This window comes from Phlebotomus papatasi, chromosome 4 (assembly GCF_024763615.1).
Source record: "Phlebotomus papatasi isolate M1 chromosome 4, Ppap_2.1, whole genome shotgun sequence".
NCBI lineage: Eukaryota > Metazoa > Arthropoda > Insecta > Diptera > Psychodidae > Phlebotomus > Phlebotomus papatasi.
Window position 1 is genome coordinate 2,948,397 of NC_077225.1, and position 24,512 is coordinate 2,972,908.

Genomic DNA, 24,512 nt, shown 5'->3' on the forward strand with positions numbered 1-24,512 from the left:
TACCGATTTTTTGATTTTCAAATGCTTTTGTGATTGATTTATGAATCAATTTAATCTCTAGTAGATCAGTGATTCCAAAAGATTATGCAAAAAGCTAATTCACAGTGAGCTCTGTCCCGTGAGTTCGAGCATTTCGCAAAGCTGGGACGCTTTGGCATCTCTTTTTTGCAATCATTATACAGTCCACATCTATTTTATCTTTTTTCAAGTAAAGTGACAAAGGCAAAGACGGCAAGTACAGTTACGCGGTTTAGGGAAAGAAAAAACTCTTTCTTTTCATACAAAAGGTATAGTTTCAGTTATTTAGGAAAGTGGTGTAGGGTGAAGGGTAATATCGAAGGACAGTGAAGTGGGTTTGAGGGAAGAATAAAGTGGATTTATTCAAGGAAAAATGGATTTTGTGTGCACCACGTGCAAAGTGTTTCATCCAGCGTAGTCAAGAAGATCCTCCCCCGTTCCAGACTCTTCATTGCCAAGTCCTGTAGATTTTTTTGATCCTCCGGGGCCGAATGGCTCGTGGGAATGTCATGCCAAGGATTTTATATACTTGCAGGTATTTGGTGAATCTCTAAAGTCATCACAGAGGGAATATAATAGCTAACTTTCACATAATCTTATCTAAGGTACTTCATTGATCTCTCTCAGAGAAACTATAACAGTTGTGTGCAAATATCACCGTATTAATTCTCCTGTAAACCTCTCAGGAAAATCACCCCACCACACACCAATTGTAAGCGGGCAGGACTTAAAGAGTCTGTTCTTTAATTTACCGCCTTCATGAATTGGATCCTGAACGCAGATGACTTTCGGTAGATAAGCGGCTGCCAAGAAATCTTTGAGCTCTCGAGTTGCATTAACCGCATATCCTGACAAGAGATTTTCGATTTTCATGGTTTTCAAGTAGCGTGTCCCCATCAGAGCACGTGGCCACTACTTCAATCCCTTCTTCTCGAAATTCTTTTTCCAGATAAGCCCACCGCTTCAAAATATCCTTCGCAGTGAAGGAATTTGTAGTTCCGAACAACAGAACACAGTAGCTTGGATTATTATCGTCAATTGGCTGAGCCATTATTTTATAAACATACGTGGACATCTCGTTGTTGTTGATGTGGTTTTGGATGTCAATGGCTCTTTCGCAAGAATATCCTGCTTTTTGTGGCATCCCTGTGATGTTGTGGATTTATGGAACTAATTCTAAAAATTTGGCCATAGAAAGGAAATGAAATGAAATGACCTGTTGATAAAGGTTAATGAAGAATCTAAAAAAAATTACCTATTACTTGATTCATATGTGGGTCTTATTGGACATTTCCTGTAATTTTAGTTGCATCCTCACTTAATCCTCATTGAGAGATTGCGTTTCGTGAGGAATGCTTATAAATCTTTCAGATTGAGGGTGCATTCTTCTATTTTAATTTGTGATTTTTTAAGGTGGTTGACAAAAGTTGTCACAGAAAGAAAGGGACAGATAATCCTAACCGGCTTATGTAGGTGAGATTCTTAACGTGAGCTAACTCGGAGTGCACGCAAATTCGATTTGGAGTTGAAGTTGGGAGACGCCATTCAGTTATCTTGAATCAAATTCGTGAAATTATACAAATTTTGTATTTAAACCAAAATATCAAGGATTTGGATGAACTGGCACAAAAGTGATATATGGGTGAAATGTCGACCAGAATGTACTCTATAATTTTCCTATAGAACATGATCTCATCGATTACTCAGAAGCCAAGATAAGCGACGTTTTTTGTTTCTTAACTTGTTTTTTCATCCAGAGTTCCCCAAGTAGTCATTTGTTGAACTTCAACTATATCAAAGAATTGTTGTCTTTTGTGGGACTTTCCATTTAAAACCCTATTTTAAGTGTCTTGGTGGAGTAGAGGCAGTCAAATTGGCATCTGAGTGATTTCAAAGCGTTATTATTGGAAAAATCAATTTTTTCACACTTAAACGGCAAAATCGGAGTGATAGCGTAGTCTGAGTGGAAAATGATGTATGGACGAAATGTAGAGACAAATGTGCTCTACAATTACGTCGAAGTAACCATTAAAATTGGTTCAGCGACAATCGAGATAATTGAGGTTATGTGATATTGAAATTGGTTTTTCGACTGTGGCGCCCCTGGTGTTTGTCCCACGAAGTTCAAATATTCTAGAAAGTTGTAGCATTTGGTGAGATCTTTCGTTTAAGCCCTCATTATTCATCAAAATCGGTCACATAGAACCGGAGATATGATTTTTTGAATTTTGTGAACTTTGACCCCTCATATCTCCGGTTCTGTTTTAACCACAGCGCACAATTGCACCATTTTGGAAACGTCCTAGACTGGACTACAACATACTAAAATTTCATTAACTTGCACAATGCCGTTTTTAAGAAAAGTGACTTTGAATTTCGATGAATTTTGACGCTATCACAGCGCCACCTGTGGTGACTTTTTGAACTTCCATCTGAAAGTGCTCATCGAGACGAAACCAAAAAGGTAAAATTTAGGTCGCTATGTTAATTAGAACCGGAGATAGAGGCCGGTCAATGTTCGAACTTTGACCCCTTATAGCTCGGGTCAGGGGTTATGGATCGACTTAAGGTTATTTTTGTTTGATAGGTATAATCAACGGCTACAACATACTAAAATTTCAGCCCGATGCACAATGAAATTTTTGAGTTATTTAACTTATAAGATTTAAAAATTTTCTTTTTAATAATAGCGCCCCTAGCGGTGGTTTTATGAACTTGCGATGTTAGAAGAGGAAGTGGCATTTCATGAGAGCTTTCCAAAAAGCCCTCACTTTTTAAATTCTGACAATTAGAACCGGAGTTATGGCCATTTTAAGAAATTTTTTTTGGACCCTTATAGCTCGGGTCAGGGGGGTCGGGGGACCTTAAGTTTGATATTGATGGAAAGCTCTAAGGCCCAGCTATAACATACTAAAATTTGAGCCCACTCGATGCCATAGGGGCGGAGCTATTGGGAAAACAAAAAAGGGTGGTCTTCAAAATGGCGGAAGGAGGGGCGGGGGGTGGGGGGCTAATGCACCAAGTTGCAATTTTCACCCGATATATAACCTTTGCCGAAAACCGCAAGTCGATATCTTTTTTAGTTTAGGAGCTATTAAGCTCCAAAGAGCGGCCGGCCGCCCGGCCGGCCGGGAACGTAAAATAGCCACATATATATTCGTGACCAGGAAGTGGCGAAACACATTTTGGCCAAGTTTGAGGTCGATCGGACGACATGAAATTTTGTTAGGATTATAGTAGGTGAGATTGTTAAGAATCTCACCTAATACTCTTGTGAGATTAGCTGGCAAAAGCTAATAACATTGTCTTCCCTATATACATATAAGTGGCAACATTATTAATGTATTCGAAAAATCTATGTTCTTTTTTTTTGTTTTTGGTAGTTAACAGAATTCAGTTCAAAAATATCCTTGAGAAGATTCGATGTACTACCCTCGTCCTCTGAACAACAATCATCCAATAAAATTTTTGGACTTTCCACAAAGGGAACCATCTTCTTGATAATCTCCATATAGTCTCTAATATCTTTCTGTGTAAAATCCACCAAATTCTCCCTAAATCATTTTCTTTTTCACTCCTAGATAAATTTTTGGAGCCTTGTGTTTGAGTTTTCGGGCCAATGTCATCTAGAACAAATCGGTTAGCCCGTTCGATTTGTCGTCCTGGTTTCCCTTCTCAAGTATTGGCATAAAGCCGTTTACACTGGTTTGCCATTTGTGCGTCGTGTTCGTGACTTTTGGCTGGTCAGGTGTGAAGTGCTTCTTCATGTGACGAACAAAATTGAATACAATAATTTGTTCACTTCTCCTCTTATCTTGGGTTAACTTTACATTATGTTTGCAAGTCGGGCACTTTATTAATACAAAGATCTCTGTCTCAATACGTGTAGTTGTAATTTCCAACTTTTCGGTGGGAAAAGTATCGGGCATCTTCTGTTTGATGTTTCGCAAAATTTTTTTTTATTGAATCTTTCTCATTTGTCTTCCCTTTCTGCTTTCGTTCACATCCCTTGAGGGGCGTTGCGACCAATGCAACCGCTACTTTCTTTTGAGGAATTGACAATGAATCTTGAGTATCTTCTTCCCCGTATAAATTTCGGGAAAAATCAGACATTTTTAATAAAAGATCTTTGTGACCTTTAGGAATACGGAATTTTTTGGGATGTGATGAGTGGCATCCGAAATACTCGGATGTTTTTTCGCATATCACTGATATATCGCACATTGAATATTACAATGGCGAATGTCAGATTTCAGCATTTTTCAGGAGACGGCCTGAAAAACTAAATTTCATAATATTTTCTTATTTTCATTTACAAACTTTAAAGATTGTTTGTATATGATTCAACTGGATAGAGCACATATGTGGAACTCGAAATGTTGGAATTTTATTACCCAAAAATATAGTTATTAAAAAAATTAAAAAATGATCCGTCACTTTACACTTATGCGGCAAAATTGCCAAAATTATACGTCACTGTAATACTAAAAATCCAGACAAGGATTTTAAGATACGCTTATTGTTTAGTATTTTAAATTTTAATAGAATTATTTTTTATTGAATTTCAAACACATTTCTTTAGTTGTTTGACCATAAATTAATTTTAAAAATCATAGACCCATTGAAATTAAAAATAAATAATGATAAGTTGTGTATTTTATTTATATTTCATTTGTACATGAATCCATTTCATTTCTTCAGATCTCTTTGTACTCTGTATACAATTGACATATTTTTATATAAAAAATCAAGATTAGAAAATTTACAATTTAGTCAATGTTGAAGATCTCACCTTCAATGTGTATAGAGTGGACAATAAATTAGTTAGACATTAACCCCTTGCCCTTTTGGCTCTACAGCGATCTTTCCTCACCTGAAATTACCATAAGAGAATTACTATCCTTGCTCGGAGGATAAAACGCCTCCTCACTGCACTCTCATGGACTGGGAGAACACTGGAGGATCCTTGGGAAATGTGGAAATGGATTTTCCTGACTAATATCCGATTGGGAACCAATTCCTCGTGGTGTGTTGGATTCGTCTTGAGCGTCAGTCGTTCTTCTGCCCCAAATTATTCCCTCCGGATCGCACTAATTCTGGGATTCACTTAGTTTATTGTCCACTTTCACCTTTCAACTTTCTACTACTGATTTTCACTGAATTTTCCAACTTTTTTTGAAGAGACTGAAATAACTGCACAACTTCTTTTTCAGGAAGACAAACCAAAGTAAAGATTTTATTCAATGTCAAACGATATTTTTTTTACAAACGATCTTCTCGATATTTGTATAACACTTTCAAATTTTCAACTGACGATTTGAATTGTTGTTCCTTTTCTTTATGCCGTAACGGCATAAACATGCTCCCAGAGAAAAGCTCAATCATCCACTGGTAGTTTGATGAGCTTTTGTATAGCCCGACGGTAAGTTCCCTGACGAGTCCTCACATCCACAACTCGCACACAATCGTCCTGTCCTGGATATGTCCTTTCCACAATTCCAATGGGCCACTTCGTCGATGGAAGAATCTCATCCGAGATCATCACCATATCACCCTCTTTGAGATTTTCGTGATCCTTTGACCATTTCTGGCGGGACTGAAGGGTGTTGAGATACTCCCGTTTCCATCTTTTGGTGAATTCTTGACTAATTCTCTGCACCATTTGCCACTTGCTGAGATGATTCCAAGTCAAGTGTGTCAAGTCTGGATCCGGAAGTTGTGTGAGTGATGAATGAATGAGATAAAATGACGGAGTTAAACTGACTGGATCTTCAGGATTTTCAGAGAGTGTGATGAGCGGCCTGCTGTTGAGGACTGCTTCAATTTGGCATAGCAGCGTTGTGAAGTTTTCAAACGTCAGAGTAGTGCGACCAATGACTCGAACAAAATGGTGTTTAAAAGATTTCACCGCAGCTTCGTAGATTCCACCTTGATGAGGGGCCCTTGGTGTTAGAAAACTCCATTCGATTTCCAACTCGCTTGCGAATTGGTGCACTGCAGATTTGTGATTTTCTGTTTCCCAAAGCTCCCGTATCTGTCCGGAAAATCTCCGGAACGCAGCAATAAATTCGGCGGTGTGAAGTGAGCTGACGAGTTCCAAGTGAACTGCTTTGGTGCCGAAACACACAAACACAGCCACATATGCTTTGACCTTGACGTACTTGCGAATGCCATGTTTGATCAAAAAGGGCCCCGCAAAGTCCACACCAACGGCTGTAAACGGGCGGAAGTTGACAACTCTCTCGCGAGGCAAATTCCCCATCAGCTGCTCCAATGTAGGCGGTTTGGCTCTGATGCACGGATGGCAATTTCTGGCAATCTTCTTGGTTAAATTTCTGCCTCCAATCGGCCAATACCTCTGCCTCAGTGATGAGAGTGTGAGCTGTGGCCCGGAATGTAGCATAAGCACATGTTCCCTTTCCGCAATTAATTTAGCGAGGTGGCTTTTCGGCAGAATGCGTGGGTGTCTGGCATCAAACGGTTCTAGCGAGTTGGTCAAACGACCACCCACTCTGAGTACCCCATCTGCGTCCAAGAACGGCCTCAGCTTTTGTATTTGGTTGGGGATACGCTTGGAATTCAATGCTCCATTCTCCACAGACCTGATTACTTGTCCAAGATGCTGTCTTTGATCACTTTTGATGAGGAAAGTTTCGGAATCCCTAAGGTACTGGACACTGAGGTGCCTCGAAAACGTAGGTCGACGAGTGTTTCGATTCGCTCGCCTTAATGTGGATTTCCAGATGAAACTTGCCTCCAGGCACCTTGCAGTCACACGTCTCAATTTGCTGTAGGTGCTGTATCTCGATAGCAGAGCTTGATAAATAGGATTTTGAACATCTTCATTGTCTTCGGGTAGTGTATCTCCTGTTGTGACTGTAAGACTGCATTCGGTGGGTTCCTCAAGCGCGCTGAATTTCTTGGGCCAATCCTTTTGGGACAACAAAAGCCAGGTCGGTCCATTCCACCATAGGGGTGATGACTCCAACTGTTGTGGTGATGTCCCTCTAGAGGCCAAATCTGCGGGATTTTCCTTCGTGTCCACGTGACTCCATTGGTGAGCCGTAGTTAACTTCAGGATTTTTTCAGTCCGACGTTTAACAAACGACTCACGTTTACGGAAAGAATTGTAGATTTGGTACAACACCACGGTTGCATCTGTCCAGAGGTGGCACTCTGAAATTCCCATGGCTGATGAAACAACTTCTGCAAGATTAGCAGCCAATTCCGCAGCACACAATTCAGCTTTTGGAATGGTGAGTTCGGCCTGATCTCTAAATTTCATGGGATTGACCTTGCTTTTTGATGTCAGCAATCTTGAACACCTATTCCCCGTTGCATCTTCTGACACGAGGTAGATACAGGATGCGTGAGCCAGCTTGCTGGCATCACAGAAACAATGAAGTACTCGTTTTACCACTTCTGCAATTGACGAAATCCATCTGGGAATTCTCAGCTTCTCTAGATGCTGCAGATTCTCCTTGAATTCGATCCACTTTTCCTCAATCTCTGGTGGAATTGGTTTGTCGAAATTTACGGAATCCTCAGTATCTTTCCAGAATTTCCATACGCTCTGCAGAATGGCTTTAGCGACGACAGTGATCGGAGTGATAAGCCCCAGAGGATCGTAAATTCTTGCCACTGTAGACATTACCACCCTGAGAGTCCCATGACCCTCCGGAATTTCAGCTACTTTGTACTGGAATGTGTCTGTATTCACGTTCAGTGTCATGCCCAAGGTCTTCACGACCAACTCTTCAAATTCTTGAATTTGTTGAGATTCATCGGTTGGTTCAGACTGAAGATCAGGATGATTTGATCTGAACTTGGATAGCTCTAATTGTGCCAGATTCAAGAGGCTGATTAACTGCTCCTTGGCTTCCCTTGCTTCTTCGAAGGTAGGGGCACTGAACAAACAATCGTCCACGTAGAAATGCTTCTTCACCAACTCAGCTGCCAAGGGGTATTCATGTCCTTCATCCATAGCCAATTGGTTTAAAGAGCGAGTGGCTAAATAAGGAGATGAGGACACTCCAAAGCAGACTACTTTGAATCGGAAGTCCTTCACCTTGTTTTGTCTTTTTCTCCACGTCTCTTCATTTTTCATCGCGTGTCTATTCACTTTTTTTTTTTCTTGTTTGATTTTCTTTTTGTTTTCTTCTGGGGGCCTCTTCGCGGCCTTCATACGTTTGACAGTTTTGGTTTTCTTTGTATCCCTGGTGTTGATTATTCCCTTTCCCCATCATCCATTCCTATCCCCTGCTTAGTCTCCAGCAAATACGTACTCCTCCTAGGAGTCCATGCTGGGACCCACCTCTTTCCATCTGCAAAGCTTCTCAAAACACACTCATATATTGTCTAATGATGAATTGTGAAAATAAATATGGCCTATACGACCAGTGATTCGGGATTTTCTGCCGTCTTGCCCGATGAGGTCGGTTGTGAAGTCGGCGGCAGCCGCAGATGGTTTAAGAGCAAATAAATCTATCTATCTATCTATCTATCTATCTATTGTCGGGTGTCCTCCACAGGAATCGAAGAAAGTCTCTGTGTTGTTCATGGACCCTGGTCTGCAAATACATCTTAACGATGTCACAGGTGAAAGTTATTGCATGGAGTCTGAAGTTCAGGAGAGTAGACATCAAAGTAGGTTGTACACATGGCCCCACCATCAAAGTGTCGTTCAAACTGACTCCAGAGGATGATGGGGAACTAGCATTGAAGACGATCCTCACTTTAGTGGATACCGCTTCCTTCTTGACGACACAGTGATGTGGCATATAGAAAGATTGCCTCTCCAATTCATTGTAAGGAACCACTTCGATAAAATCCTTCTCCAAATATTCCTCGAAAATGTTGCTGTATTTCTCCCAGAGATCTACATCCTTCTTTAATTTTGTCTCCAGGAAATGCAGCTGTCGCATGGCTGATGAGCGATTGGTTTGTAGTTTTTCGAGATTGGAGTTGAATGGTAGCTGGACAATGTAACGTCCATCAGCATCACGCGTGGTAGTGGATGAATAGAGCTCCTCAACTTGTTTGTGCTCCTCCTTAGAGGAAGATTGTTTAGGAACGTCTTCGATTGTGAAGAACTTTCGAAGCGTCTGCTCTATATTTTCCAATGTAGTAAGGTTGCAAGTGACAAGATTGGAGTTCACCGTAGAATTGTCACATGATCCTACTACTACCCATCCAAACGTGGTATTTTTCATCAGTGGAAGTCCAGAGCCAAGATAGTGGGTTTCGTCACGCAGGATTTCCCAATAGAACTGACCACCAATAAGGATATCCACAGGTTTTCTTGATTGCCAATCTGGATCCGCCAAATGGAAATTCCGTGGAATGTCGATGTGGATACCGGAAACGTCCCAATTCGGTTGATCACCCGTGATTGTCCTCATGACTAAACAGTTAATTGGCAAAGCATAAGGTGAAGATTTTATCCAAGGGTGTATCACAACATCTGCCTGATGTTGGGACGACTGTAACGATGATCCAACTGTTTCCACGAGAAAGTTAGCAGATCTCATTTTTAGGTTAAGTAGTTGGCACAAACGGCTGGAGATAATGTTTACTTGAGACCCTGCATCTAGTATGGCTCTGCAGTAATGCTCCACTCCGTGTGCATCCAAAATTCTAACCATAATTGTTGCCAACAGCACTCGAGCTCCAGCAGATGAATTGTCTTCGCATATCAACGTCGCAGAGTTGGATGCTCCAATTCTAAATCCACTTCTAAATATTTTCAGAGCCAGAGAAATTGCCAGTCACATCCAATGGATTTGAATTAACGAGGACATCATGCAGAAGTCTATTATGCTTGCCATTGCAGAACTTGCAAAGAATGTAGGAGCAATGCTCAGTCTTATGATTGTCTGACAGGCAATTTTCGCATATTTTCATTTCCTTGACTGCTGCTAGTCTCCCTGCTCCATCAAGTGACAGGAATTTTCTGCATCGATATAATTTGTGCGGATGCTGTTGACAAAATCCACAATTTTGTGCCTCAGTTGTGGCTAAACTGGTGACTTTTGATTTAGTTTTCTTCGCTGATTGGGATGACTTTGAAGCCGGGGTCTTTGTATTCTTTGAAGTTTCTGACTGTTTTAATGTATCGGTCTGACACATTTTCAATTCATAACCCCTTTCCGCCAAGAAATCGTTGAATTCTTCCCAAGTGGGCTGCTTATGGATTGTTTTACTTGCCCACCTTGCCTGTGTCTCTTCATCGAGCTTATGCAGCACTGAATAAATCAGGAACGGGTCTCTCGACGTCACCTCCATGGCATCCAATGCTTGGATGAGTGAATTTGCTTTTCGTCGAATAGATTGAATTCCTTGTACTGTGGCTTTGGATGACCCAGGCAAAGCATAGAATTCTTTCACATAACTGGCGATAATTAGTGCGTTCTTGTCAAACTCCTTGTTCAGTAGATCCCAGGCGACCTGGTAATTGCTTCCACACACAGTTAAAGTATCGATTATAGGTTCAGCATCACCAACAATATAACCTTTCAGATACTGCATTTTTTCAGCGTCACTCAAGGATTCGTCTTTATCGATGATAGACATAAACAAGTCCTTAAAGGTCTTCCACTCGCTATAATTTCCCGAAAATGGGCGAATTTTGATTGAGTCCAACCTTTTGCTTGATGAACCTCCAGAAACTATGTCATTCAGCGTAGATTTATCAGGGTCGATTTTCCTTTGAGATCCTGACGCCATCAGTAAGTCTGAGAAATCTTTCCTTTGCTCCTCCAAAAGCAACTTGAAATTGGCTTGGTCTTGCTCTCTCTGAAGTTTTTGCTCGTTCAATTGCATTGTCATCATTTGTAGAACCGCTGCGAGGTCTCCTGACCCCCCAGATGCTTGATCAGTTGTACTGAGCTTTTTGGCCTCGATCTTCCCAATAAACTGGTTTATTTTCGTAGACATAGCTAACACTTCATCCAAGAATTGCTTCATGTCCTGCTCCTCTTCTTCCCTCTTCTTTGGATCCTGAGTGTCTTCAATGATGTCCAATTGCACCTTGGAATAGTTCTTCTCAATTGTTTCAAGATTCAAACGGGAAGAGTAGAGAAACTCTAATGTTTTTGGACGATCCAATTTTTCTGGAGATCTACTGATGTGATCGAGCTCTCTCTTCAAAGAGGTCCATTGGCCTTTGTACGCCGCACGTTGATTGACTTTCAGAGGCATCTTCGGGATGGCAGAGATGTTTCAGGGGCTGGTTGGGTTCCCGCGAAGGACCAAGTGTTGAAGATCTCACCTTCAATGTGTATAGAGTGGCCAATAAATTAGTTAGATATTAACCCCTTGCCCTTTTGGCTCCACAGCGATCTTTCCTCACCTTCAATGTGTATAGAGTGGACAATAAATTAGTTAGATATTAACCCCTTGCCCTTTTGGCTCTACAGCGATCTTTCCTCACCTGAAATTACCATAAGAGAATTACTATCCTTGCTCGGAGGATAAAGTGTTGAAGATCTCACCTTCAATGTGTATAGAGTGGACAATAAATTAGTTAGATATTAACCCCTTGCCCTTTTGGCTCTACAGCGATCTTTCCTCACCTGAAATTACCATAAGAGAATTACTATCCTTGCTCGGAGGATAAAACGCCTCCTCACTGCACTCTCATGGACTGGGAGAACACTGGAGGATCCTTGGGAAATGTGGAAATGGATTTTCCTGACTAATATCCGATTGGGAACCAATTCCTCGTGGTGTGTTGGATTCGTCTTGAGCGTCAGTCGTTCTTCTGCCCCAAATTATTCCCTCCGGATCGCACTAATTCTGGGATTCACTTAGTTTATTGTCCACTTTCACCTTTCAACTTTCTACTACTGATTTTCACTGAATTTTCCAACTTTTTTTGAAGAGACTGAAATAACTGCACAACTTCTTTTTCAGGAAGACAAACCAAAGTAAAGATTTTATTCAATGTCAAACGACATTTTTTTTACAAACGATCTTCTCGATATTTGTATAACACTTTCAAATTTTCAACTGACGATTTGAATTGTTGTTCCTTTTCTTTATGCCGTAACGGCTTAAACAGTCAAGATTTTGATAAAATGTGTGGTGCTTTTTTGGAATAATATTTCCCTCACACAAAGAAATAAGATCACGTTTCTTTGTGTCTTTTAGAGGCAGTGGTCCATTATAAACCTTTTCCATCAAAACAGCTTATTCATTTACAAAAATCTCTTATTCATAGTCTGCATTTACACGATAATTGTACAGAAATTTATCCGGTCGCTCTTTCTCAACCCTTATAGAGCTGACATTTTGTCCAAGGAACTTTTTGCTTTTTTGTGTTTTTCATCTGTGTTTTTTTTTCAGTCCAATATGGAAAGCAAGGTTCTGTAAATCAAAAAAAAAATAACTCCAGTCGCTCTCGTTAATTTTATAAAGTTTTCCAATTATTTTAGCAGCTGTAATTACCGATATCCACTGATGCGGGACGTATATGGAACCTGATTTTTATGTTCTTTTTTTTTTGTTTTTGAATCAAGCTGTGCATCAGGTTACCCTCATTTTGGGCGTGACCGACTGTGAGGAAGTTGATTGTAATTTCGGGTATATTCATTATCCTTATTGCATATAACATCATGGCCAGAATATACCTATTTTTATTTTGGCCGGGGCGGTTATCTGCATAAAATCGTTTAAGTTTGCCGACAGCATGATCTGATAGAAAATTCCAAAGGCAGCTCCCAATTTCGTTGGATCCTCTTCCATCTCCCTCGTGCCAAACATAGCAGTGCCCAATCTTTGATCCCAAATCAAAAACCGTGAACTTAAAAGTAGACACCCTAGATTTATAATAAAAAGCATTAATTTCTCCGCAAGGAGTTGGGAGAGTTGCTTGTAAATCGAAACACGTCGCTATAACTTCTCCAGCCTGAGCCAGCATTTTATCATTCTCCTTGAATTTTCGCAGTTCCTCCTTGTCGCGAATGTGCTCTTCGTATTAGGTGAGATTCTTAACAATCTCACCTACTATAATCCTAACAAAATTTCATGTCCTCCGATCGCGCTCAAACTTGGCCAAAATGTGTTTCGCCAATTCCTGATCACGAATATATGGGGGGCTAAGTTACGTTCCCGGCCGGCCGGCCGGCCGGCCGTCCGGCCGCTCTTTGGAGCTTATTAGCTCCTAAACTAAAAAAGATATCGACTTGCGGTTTTCGGCAAAGGTTAAATATCGTATGAAAATTGCAACATGGTGCATTGACCCCCCACCCCCCACCCCTCCTTCCGCCATTTTGAAGACCCCCCTTTTTTTGTTTTCTCAATAGCTCCGGCCCTATGGCATCGAGCGGGCTCACATTTTAGTATGTTATAGCTGGGCCTTAGAGCTTTCCATCAATACCAAACTTAAGGTCCCCCGACCCCCCTGACCCGAGCTATAAGGGTCCAAAAAAATTTTCTTAAAATGGCCATAACTCCAGTTATAATTGTCAGAATTTAAAAAATGAGGGCTTTTTGGAAAGCTCTCGTGAAATGCCACTTCCTCTTCTAACATCGCAAGTTCATAAAACCACCGCTAGGGGCGCTATTATTAAAAAGAAAATTTTTAAATCTTAAAAGTTAAATAACTCAAAAATTCCTTATGCAATCGGGCTGAAATTTTAGTATGTTGTAGCTGTTGATTATACCTATCAAACAAAAAAAACCTTAAGTCGATCCATAACCCCTGACCCGAGCTATAAGGGGTCAAAGTTCGAACATTGACCGGCCTCTATCTCCGGTTCTAATTAACATATCGACATAAATTTTACCTTTTTGGTTTCGTCTCGATGAGCACTTTCAGATGGAAGTTCAAAAAGTCACCACAGGTGGCGCTGTGATAGCGTCAAAATTCATCGAAATTCAAAGTCACTTTTCTCAAAAACGGCATTGTGCAAGTTAATGAAATTTTAGTATGTTGTAGTCCAGTCTAGGACGTTTCCAAAATGGTGCGTATGCGCGCTGTGGTTTCAATACAACCGGAGATATGAGGGGTCAAAGTTCACAAAATTTAAAAAATCATATCTCCGGTTCTATGCGACCGATTTTGATGAATGAGGGCTTAAACGAAAGATCTCACCAAATACTACAACTTTCTAGAACATTTGAACTTCGTGGGACCAACACCAGGGGCGCCACAGTCAAAAAACGAATTTCAATATCACATAACCTCAATTATCTCGACTGTCGCTGAACCGATTTTAATGATTGCTTCGACATAATTGTAGAGGACATTTGTCTCTACATTTCGTCCATACATCATTTTCCGGTCAGACTACGCTATCACTCCGATTTTGCCGTTTAAGTGTGAAAAAATTGATTTTTCCCATAATAACGCTTTGAAATCACTCAGATGCCAATTTGACTGCCTCTACTCCACCAAGACACTTAAAATAGGGTTTTAAATGGAAAATCCCACAGAATACAACAATTCTTTGATATAGTTGAAGTTCAACAAATGACTACTTGGGGCACTCTGATGGATGAAAAAACGAGTTAAGAAACAAAAAACCTCGATTATCTTGGCTTCTGAGTAATCGATGAGATCATGTTCTATGGAAAAATTATAGAGAACATTCTGGTCTACATTTCACCCATATAACACTTTTCTGTCAGTTCATCCAAATCCTTGATATTTTGGTTTAAATACAAAATTTGTATAATTTCACGAATTTGATTCAAGATAACTGAATGGCGTCTCCCAACTTCAGCTCCAAATCGAATTTGCATGCACTCCGAGTTAGCTCACGTTAAGAATCTCACCTACATAAGCCGGTTAGGATTATCTGTCCTTTTTGTTCTAAGATTTTCTTTTTCTTCTCCCTGTGCGTTAGAGTAATTCTCGCAAGTAGGGGGAAGTGGGGAACCTTTGAATTGGGGCAGCATTGAAATTGAGCTCTTTTCTCCTATTTTTAAATGAAACAGGACCTTATTATCTGGATTTCAAGCACAGAATAAATTGATATACAGAAATTGGGTGAATATACGAATATAACCGCTCATTTGCTCATTGAAAAGTATCCTTGGTACCCCATGTCCCCCACAGTACACAAGATTCTGGTTCATGGGAAACCAATTATACAAAATGCTCTGGTACCAATTGGGCAAGTGAGCGAAGAAGCTCAACAAGCAAGAAATAAAGAGTTTCGTAGATTCCGAGAAAACCATTCTAGGAAATTTTCAAGAGTGGCCACAAATCAAGACCTTCTGAACAGTCTCCTGATATCCTCTGACCCATTAATCACATGCCTTAGAAAAGACACAATAAGACACCAGTGATAAGCCTAGATCAGCTTATAGAGGTGTGATTCCTTCGTTGCAAATTCGGATTGTGGCAAACTTGAACGATATTTATACATAAATAATGCGATTTTCATTTAAATTGTATATAACTTATTATCGTTATTAATAAGGAAAATTGGATGAGAAATGCATGAAAGTGTCGGAAAATCTTTAAATTCGATTGTTCAGTGCCAGAGCTAAATAGGGGGTTGTATTGGGAAGGGTGCTCCCGTGAGCAGGACCCAATTTAAGGTGCGGGTTTACCGCTCGACTTAAATTGGGGGGAAAAGAATGATCTTAGGAGCGCAAAATCTCCTCACTAAGATTATTCCGGTAGGAAAAAATTCTCTTACTCTTTTTACTCACTCTTGTTGTCTTCTTCTTAGCTTCTTGCTTTCTCTCCTTGATAATCGCTTCCTGGTGTCGATAAATTTCCCTACTTAGGGCTCCTTGACACAATAAAGAATAGACTGTTGGCTTCACTCAAAGACTTTTCTAACAATTTCCTCCTACAGCATCACCCAATATTGGGCTTCTATGCTTGGCTCCCTTTAGAAGTTTTCGGATGGAAAATGCTCGAAAAAAGACATTTATTGAAAATAATTCGAGTTTTTATGTCAATTAATTGCACTAAAAAGGTGCATGGGAAAAAGTGGGAAAATTGGGAGAAAGTGGGAGAGTGAAAAATGAACGAAAGTGCACGCCCAAGAATATGTGGGGAAAATTACTTAAATATATAATGCATAAGCAAAAATTATTTTATGAGGCGGTATATCTATGACAATATTGTATAGATATACTGACCTATACCAAAGACAATCGCGAATATTCTTATGCGTGTACTTATGGAGAAATATTTAGGGTAAAATCTTAAGTTACATTTCATTTTAAAAACTATTAATCCATGTTCATGCGTGAACATCTTGGGCCGGCGACGGGACGGGCAGCGATGATCTTCTTATGCGTCGTAGGAGTCGGTTGAACTTCTCTGTTAAAGTTAATGCTTCATCCTGGGGCCTTGTGCTGGAATTGGATCGACGAATGCAGCAAGGCCACCACACGTTCCTTGACTTCCATACAGCAAACATAAAAACACCAATCAATATCGTGATTGGAATCGTAAAACCAGGATGTCTTATGATCGTGCTGTCTTCATGAGTCCTCAGGTCCATTGATGGTACATGAACGTTTTCAATGGGCTGAAATGGCTTCAGAGGTTGAGGATGCTGAACCTTGAGTCTTGTGGCGCTAATATTCATGCCAAGTTGTGTGAAATCCAATGGCTTTATAAAGCTAGAAGAAGCTTTCACCATCGGCTCCATTGTAGAGCGAAGACTCATGGTTCCAGACTCTATGACACATCCTCCTGTGATCTTAATAATGCCAACAGCGTTAATTAAGTGTTCTTCTCGCTCACCGTGGCATATTATGGCGATTGTTTCGGGATCTTTAGTCATATAGAGCCAAACGTTTGACATCATTAACTTCTTCCACAAGATGCCTTCAAGCTCAAGTATCCTTGAGTTGCAGGGCTTCTTTGGATGGCGATTATATATTTCGTCAATCAGACATGCCGGCTGCTCTTTTATATTATGAATTGCATGTGGAGCACAGATGTACTCTAACTGCAAATCTTGAGCGCAGATGTCATGACGAAACTCGAAGTGGCCTTGACCATTGAAATCCACAGCAATTGTATTAATTACTGTATCAGGCATCAGGAAGCTGCCATTTGTCAATTGCAATGGTATTGGCGTAACATGCATAACTTGAAATAAGTTCTTATCCAAGATATGCAACCTTCCGTAGACATGAAATTTGCCTTTCTCTATGGCAAAGTCTACACTCGACTGCAAATTTTCTACTACCTGATAATTTGAACCAATTTTTTCCAAAGTTATCTTTATCGCATCACGAATAGTTCTGCGCGAGGCAAATTCTAGAATATTGCCACTACCGGTCTTTGCTCTAATCAGTTTTCTGTACAAATCATTTAACTCATCAAGGTAATCACTTGCGCTTGGGTACATCGACAACACTTCTAGTCTGACTCTATTATGGTCTGTTACAGCGTACCATGCTTGAAGTTCTTCCGTCAACTTTAGCACTTGATTCATCTTCTGGGTGAACTGTGACATTTTTGCATTGACTTGATCAACTGTCTGATCGACCTTAGCATTAAGCAGCATGTTGTGTTGTTTTACAACTGCACAGTTCTCATTTTCATTATGCTTCAATTCGTCAATCTCTTTGTAGATCTCATCATTAACACCAAATACGTAATTCAGTGCCTTGCCGAGAAGTCCTCGTTTCTTCCTATTTGATGAACTGGCAACGTTATCAATTTGTTGCGATATAGAGTCTGCTTTATGTCTAAGATGTTCCACGTAGTATTTACAATGTACATCGTGAGTTAATGTTTCAGCGATCTCACATGCCCTTGAAGTGTTTTGGAAGGTCTCTTCAACCATTCTCTTATCCTTGAAAAGTTGATCATAGGGATAATCTATTTGAACTCTAAGAACTCCTCTTTTCAAGCGAGCAATACCCAATCTTTCCACATACAATCCTGATTCTGGTTGAACAATGCTGTAGTTGTGCGTTTGTGCTGCTCCCAGAGTCAGAAGCGCTAAAAGCATAACCAGCAGAATTGATTTCCATGAGTGCCTTGATGGCCTTGCTCGAATCTGCGTTGTATGGCAGAAATTGGATGTGGTTGTTGGGTGCTGAGCAGGTTCTTCTTCAAGTTCTTGTTGTAATGGAAGCCGTGCCAATTTGGTAATCGGCCTTCTTTTTATTCCATTTTTGGTTTTGATATCTGCTACTCTGGGTAGCCCATCTTCCCCTGGGTGTATTTCAGTCACTCTGGCGAGTGGCCATTGCTGAGGAGGGGAATTTTCGTCTATCATCACGACAAGTTCTCCAACCTTGATGGGTTGCTTCTGTTGTTTCCATTTGTGTCTTTGTTGAAGCTGCTGAGGATAGTCTCGCGACCATCTTTTCCAAAGCTCCTGTTGTAGTCTTGTGACTGTCCTCCATTTCTTCAAAGGATTTTCTTCTTGAACCAGTTCCTCTGGGGGCGCAAGCATTTGCCTTCCGATCAGGAAGTGTCCCGGGGACAGCGTGGCCAGATCATTAGGATCTTTCGACAGGGGGGCAATTGGTCTAGAATTTAAAACTGCCTCAACCCTTGTTAGAACCGTGGTAAATTCCGCAAACGTGAGTGAAATATCGGACATCAATGCCTTTAAGTGCTTTTTGGTCGACTTCACCGCTGCCTCCCACAGTCCACCAAAGTGTGGAGCTGCGGGTGGAATCATATGCCATTGGATACCCTCGTCCGTTGCATATTTTGCAGCGGATTTTGAGGCAGCTTCGGTCGCATTTCTGAGTTCTCTGTCAAGAGCGTTCTTTGCTCCCACGAGATTTGTTCCGTTATCGCTGTAGATATTTGCAGGTTTTCCTCGCCTGCCTATAAATCTCTTGAGAGCCGCAATGAATGTTTCTGTCGACAGATCACTTACTAACTCCAAGTGCGAAAGATTTATTTGACATTTGACATTAGAGCATACAGCACTTTGGAATAACGTAAAAGGCTGTAGTTTCGCGAAATCCGTAATAGATGGATTAGATTTAAATAGATCTCAACTCTTGTTAAATCTTAACAGGGGGAATTTGAGGGTTATTATAGGAATTTACACAGGACACTGGCTAAATTCACATCTTGCAAAGTTGGGTGTAGACGTTACCTCAGCTTGCAGGGGCTGTGGAGAGAGTCTGGAAACAGTAGAACACATTTTATGTTATTGTTCCAAATTCTCAAGTCAGAGAATTCAGATCTTTAAGAAAGAAGTGCTGACACTGGAGGATATCAAAAGAGCGGCAGCTCAGGATATTCTGCAGTTCAGCCACGTTTTAAAAGAATTGGAGTAAGGTTTGTTGGGTAGACATAAGGGGCTCAAATAGAGCCTAGGTGTCTGCAGCCCACAGATCGTACCATGCTCCCTATACAATCTATCTATCTAACTTCAAGTGCACTGCTTTGGTGCTGAAGCACACGAACACAGCTATGTAGCCTTTGTTTTTGGTTATTCCTCTTCCTTTTGATGCCTTTGTGTAAAATGGACCCGCGAAATCAATACCGCATGACGCAAAAGGAGAAGAAGGAGTAACCCTATTTTGAGGGAGATCTCCCATCAATTGATTTGGGGTATGCCTCTTCTGTTTGAAACAATATACACATCTATCCAGGATTGTTTTTACTGTATTCCTGGAGTTTGGAATCCAGTACTTGTTTCTTGAGAGGGTACTCAAGTGTTAAGGCAAGTGTCAACATCGGATTTTTTGGCTGCGGAGAAAATTTTGTCTAAATTTTGTATTTCTCGTTACCGAGACTCAATTTCAGTGTACCAATTGGCAGACAGAGGCCACGGGCATCTCAACCGTGTGTTGGTTCCTTTTTTCCGTGGCTCCTGCAGCTTAAAAACTAATAATATCTGACGGTCGATCTGACAGCTACGTGGCATTGGAGCTTTTCTACGAGTGGTCCTTTCTTCAAGTAAAGAGTTTGGTTGTTACGCTGCAGTAGATCTGGTGACGAGAGGATCGGAGGAACAGGACGATATCGACTTGTGGCTAAGGATCTTTGTCTCAAATACCAAGAAGCATCTGACGGTCGATCTGACAGCTACGTGGCACTGGGAATTTCTACGAGTGGTTTTTTCTTCAAGTAATGAGCTCTGCTGTAACGCTGCAGTTGATCTGGTGACTAGAGGATCAGGAGGAGTAAGGCGACGTCGACTTGTGCTTCAGGATCTTTGTGTGAGAAATTTTGGGGCGCTGTTGAAGGAGATTCATCGTGACATACGGGAGACTGTGAGTTTTGCATCAAGAGCGCATTACTCTGGTTTGGATCTTTGCCAAGATCTCTTAAACTAAGAATTTTTAAAAGTTCAAATAATTCAAAGGGAAAGCTCTTAAGTTAAGAAGTTTTAAGAAGTTCTTTATTTTTTCAAAGGGGTTGGTATATGTCGGTGCGAAAAGTAGCAAGCTTAGAAGAACTTAAAGAAAGTTCAGTAAAGAGGGCTCGAAGCACAGAGGATATTAGAAATTTTTTGAAAAGTGTAAGAGTAGAAGAAAGAAGGGAAGCGAGAGATTCTATAAGAGGGGGGTCCAAGCTAACTGAGAACAATCCAAACGTAACCGAAAAGAGTGTAAATATGCCTTTCTCGCCCGGTAAATCCAAGGAGTCACCCACGGAGACTGTAACTGTAGTGCAAGCTATAGAAAAATTAGCAATTGAAATGAAACAAATGAGAAAGGACTATTCATCGCTAATAGAAGAAATTAAAGAAGTGAGGAATGAATTGCAAAAGGCTCACGAAGAGAGAGAAAAGGAGGTAAAGATATGGAAAGAAGATTTCGGAAAGTTAACTGCTAGAGTGGAACAGCTTGAAAGGCGCGAAAGGAAGAAAAACCTCGTATTGACTAACGTACAATTAACGGGGAATGGATCGGTAAGGGAAAAGCTTGTAAAATTTCTCGAGGAACATCTTGAATTGAGTACTGAGATAGAAGATGCCTTTAGTGTGGGTAGAAAAAAAACCAGGTGGATAGTTAAATTAAGAAGTTTGGAAGATAAGAGAGAAGTGATGAGAAAGAAAAGTCTGTTGAGAGGAAAGAAAATAAATGGGGATAGCGTATACATTGATGATGATCTTACTGAAGCTGAAATGAGAGTGCAAAAACTATTGAGAGACAGGGGAAGAAAAGAAAGGGAAGATGGAAAAGTGGCGAAAGTTGGATATCAAAAAATTTTTATTGATGGTGAAAGATGGGATTGGAGCGAGAAGGATAATGGAATAGTAAAGAGTTCTTTTTTAAGGAGATTTTCCTCACGAGAGCGAATGGACGATCAGTAACGGCTATACAAAACAATTCGGACAAAAGACAAATAAAAATATTATTTTGGAATGTTTCGGGACTACGATCTAAAGATGACAATTTTTGGGAATATGTGAAGGAGATGGAGATTGTCTTTTTAGTAGAAACTTGGATTGAAAAAAAGAGTTAGCAGTATGGGAAAATAAGTTACCAAGAGAATATAACTGGTTGTGGACACCTGCAATTAGAGAGAGTAATAAAGGTAGAGCAATTGGAGGAATTTTGAGTGGAGTAAGGAGAGAATTAACAGAAAGGGCGAAATCTAACGAAGAAAATGATTTACAAATGCGAGAGATATTGATAAATGGAGAACCTTGGCGGCTGATAGGAGTTTACAATAGAGCTTGTACAAAAGAGATTAAAAAATGTGTTGAGGATTATTTAGAGGATAGTAAGAACAAATAGTAAGAACAAATGGTTTGCTTTTATTAAACGGAAATAAGGAAGGGGATGCAAATGGTAATTTCACATATATGGGGTACAGAGGTCAAACAGTTATAGATTACACATTTGCGGACGAGAGTGCATGGGAGAGAATACAAAAATTTGAGATAACGGAAAGGACGGAGTCGGATCATTTTCCACAAGTCGTTGTATTAGAGAGTGCCTTCATAAATAAAAGAAGTAAAGACAATATGATATATAGACAAGTTTGGACAGAAACAGGAAAACGAAGATTTAAGGAAAACGTTAAATCGAGAATGCAGGAGATCACAGCGAGTGAAGATATAGTAAATCTGGAGGAAACATGAGGAAAATGTGTCATTACACGGGAAGATAAACGAAGATCAATGTTTCAATGTATATGGTGGGACAAGGAATGTTGGGAAAGAAGAGTACAAGTTGCGTCTATGTTGAGAAAATGGAAAAGAGGAGAAGTTCAGGCTGACGAATATCTTAAAATAAGGAGGGAGTACAAAAGAATATGTAAAAGGAAAAAGAGGGAAGCAGAGGAGAAACTAAATCTTAAACTGAAGAAAATGAAAAATATAAATAGTGCGTGGGATCATATAAACAGATATAGAAAAACTAACAGGGTCAGAAAAGACGAAAATATTTCACCGGAAGAGTGGGAAGCTCACTTCAGAGGACTTTTGAATGTGCAAAGGGATGAGGAAACGTACGTGGATGTTGAAATAGTAAGCTCTGAAGATATAGAGAGAATATCAGAACGGGAAATTGAAAAGGCTATTGAAAAACTAAAAAACAGGAAAGCACCTGGTGAAGACGGAATAAGACCAGAAATATGGAAGAATGTAGATAAAGCGGTTAGAGACAAGATGAGAGATCACTTAAATGAAATTCTGGACAGCGGTGAAATACCCGAAAAGTGGACAAAAGCAATAATCTGGCCTATTCTCAAGAAAGCAGACAAAACTAGAGTTGAAAATTATAGAGGAATATCGCTGCTGAACACTAGTTACAAAATCTTTGCCACAATCCTGGCAGAAAGACTTCAGAACGAAGTAGATAGGCTAGGAATTTTGCCGGAGACACAGTCAGGATTCAGACCAGGAAGATCAACTATGGATAATATATTTATTTTGAACTATGTCGCCCAGCGAACATTAGCACTGAACAAAAAGTTGTACGTGGTTTTTGTTGATATCAAGGCGGCCTTTTACAATATAATCAGGGAAAAATTATGGGAAAAAATGAATAAATGTGGTATTAACTCGCAGCTGATAAATGCTATAAGAAAACTTTATAAAAGAACATATATGAATATAGAAGGAAGAGTATTTGCAACGAATAGAGGGGTTCGTCAAGGATGTCCATTAAGCCCTCTTCTATTCGCAATTTATATAGGAGAGGTAGAGGAAATTTTTAAAAAAGGAATTTTTGGAGGAATTCAGATTGGAGGTATAAGAATTTTTACCATGGCATATGCTGATGATCTTATATTAATGGCAAATACAGCAAGAGAGTTGAAGCAGATGTTAAAATTGTTTGAGACTTACTTGAAAGATATAGGGTTGAAGTTAAGCGTAGAGAAAACTAAAACCATGGTTTTTAGCAGAGGAGGAAGGATTAGCAAAGAGCGATGGACATGGGAAAAGCAAGAACTCGAAGAAGTTAAAGCATATAAGTATCTAGGATACATTATCAAGAATAATGGTAAAAACAACGACCACTTCAAAGAGCAAGCAAAAAAAGCACGACAGAAACTAGGCCAAATCTGGAATATAGGAGAGAAACATTTCAAAGACAACTTTTGTATAAGGAAGGAGATGTTTAATACTTTGATAAGAAGCGGTATGCTCTACGGTTGTGAAATCTGGGGATATGAAAGCTGCGGAGAACTCGAAGTGATTCAGAGAAAATACTTCAAGTGGGTGTTAGGGCTTAAACAGAGTACAAAAAGTGCAATCTTAGAAACTGAGACCAAAATAGAGAGAATATCCACGGTAGCAGCCAGCAGAGCAATGAAGTTCGAGGAGAATATCAGATTGAGCCCGAATCAGGTATTGAAAGCGTGTGCGAACGAGATGAGGAGGAGAGTTCAATCGGAATCAACATGGATGAAAAGCAGAAGAAAGTTCTTCGAAAGAGTTGGTTATTCTGAGAGGATAATTAACACGAGGCTGGAGGAAGGTATGTCGCTGTGGTGCGAGTTATATAAAAAAGATCAAGAATGGGTCGATCAAGAAAGATATAACGCACTGTCAGATGAATACAAAATCCTATGGACGCCTTGGATGCCGAGGTATTTGAAAAGAGGAATGGCAACAAAAATACTTGCAAAATACAGATGTGAAAATGGGGAAAGGGCATTAGAGAGATGGAGGAGTGAGAGGGAGAAAAAATGCGTATTTTGTAACATAGGCCTTGACGATCTAAGACACATCTTAGTAGGGTGCTGTAGAGATATAAAAGGTAGGGAAGATAGGAGTGAAATTTTGTGTGAGGATGGAAGAGGAATAGATTATCTGAAAAGATTAGAGATTGCCAGAAATACCAATGTTGACAATAATGTATAAACAATGTATTTACAAAGGTCCAAAATGGACGCAAATAAAGAATTATTATTACTTGTTTCTTTAGTAGTTTAATGTTAAGGATATGCCGCCATGTATTGTAGACTCGTGAGCTTCTCTAATTATGAGTGTGGCAAAATGCGTCTTGTGAGGTATGAGAATTGGATGCTTCTGATTAAAAGAAAGCTCCGATTTTTCCAATCTACCTCATACTCTCATAATCCTATCATTGTCTAGAAATGGATTTAGACTGAGAATTTTGCTCGTTGATGGAAG

The 24,512-nt window shown here is 40.0% G+C and overlaps 2 protein-coding genes across 2 annotated transcripts; both read right to left on the reverse strand.

Moving 5' to 3' along the window:
* Nucleotides 1–5,395: 5,395 nt before the first annotated feature.
* Nucleotides 5,396–8,002, reverse strand: LOC129808525 (uncharacterized). Its single transcript, XM_055858302.1, has one exon. The coding sequence runs from the start codon at nt 8,000–8,002 to the stop codon at nt 5,396–5,398; it is 2,607 nt and encodes an 868-aa protein (XP_055714277.1).
* Nucleotides 8,003–8,522: 520 nt separating this feature from the next.
* Nucleotides 8,523–9,548, reverse strand: LOC129808526 (uncharacterized). The gene has a single exon (XM_055858303.1). It carries the CDS (start codon nt 9,546–9,548, stop codon nt 8,523–8,525), a length of 1,026 nt encoding a protein of 341 aa, XP_055714278.1.
* Nucleotides 9,549–24,512: the final 14,964 nt, after the last annotated feature.

Coding starts and splice junctions, on each gene's coding strand:
- LOC129808525 (XM_055858302.1), bottom strand. CDS start 8,002: ATGGATGAAGGACATGAATACCCCTTGGCAGCTGAGTTGGTGAAGAAG.
- LOC129808526 (XM_055858303.1), bottom strand. CDS start 9,548: ATGAGATCTGCTAACTTTCTCGTGGAAACAGTTGGATCATCGTTACAG.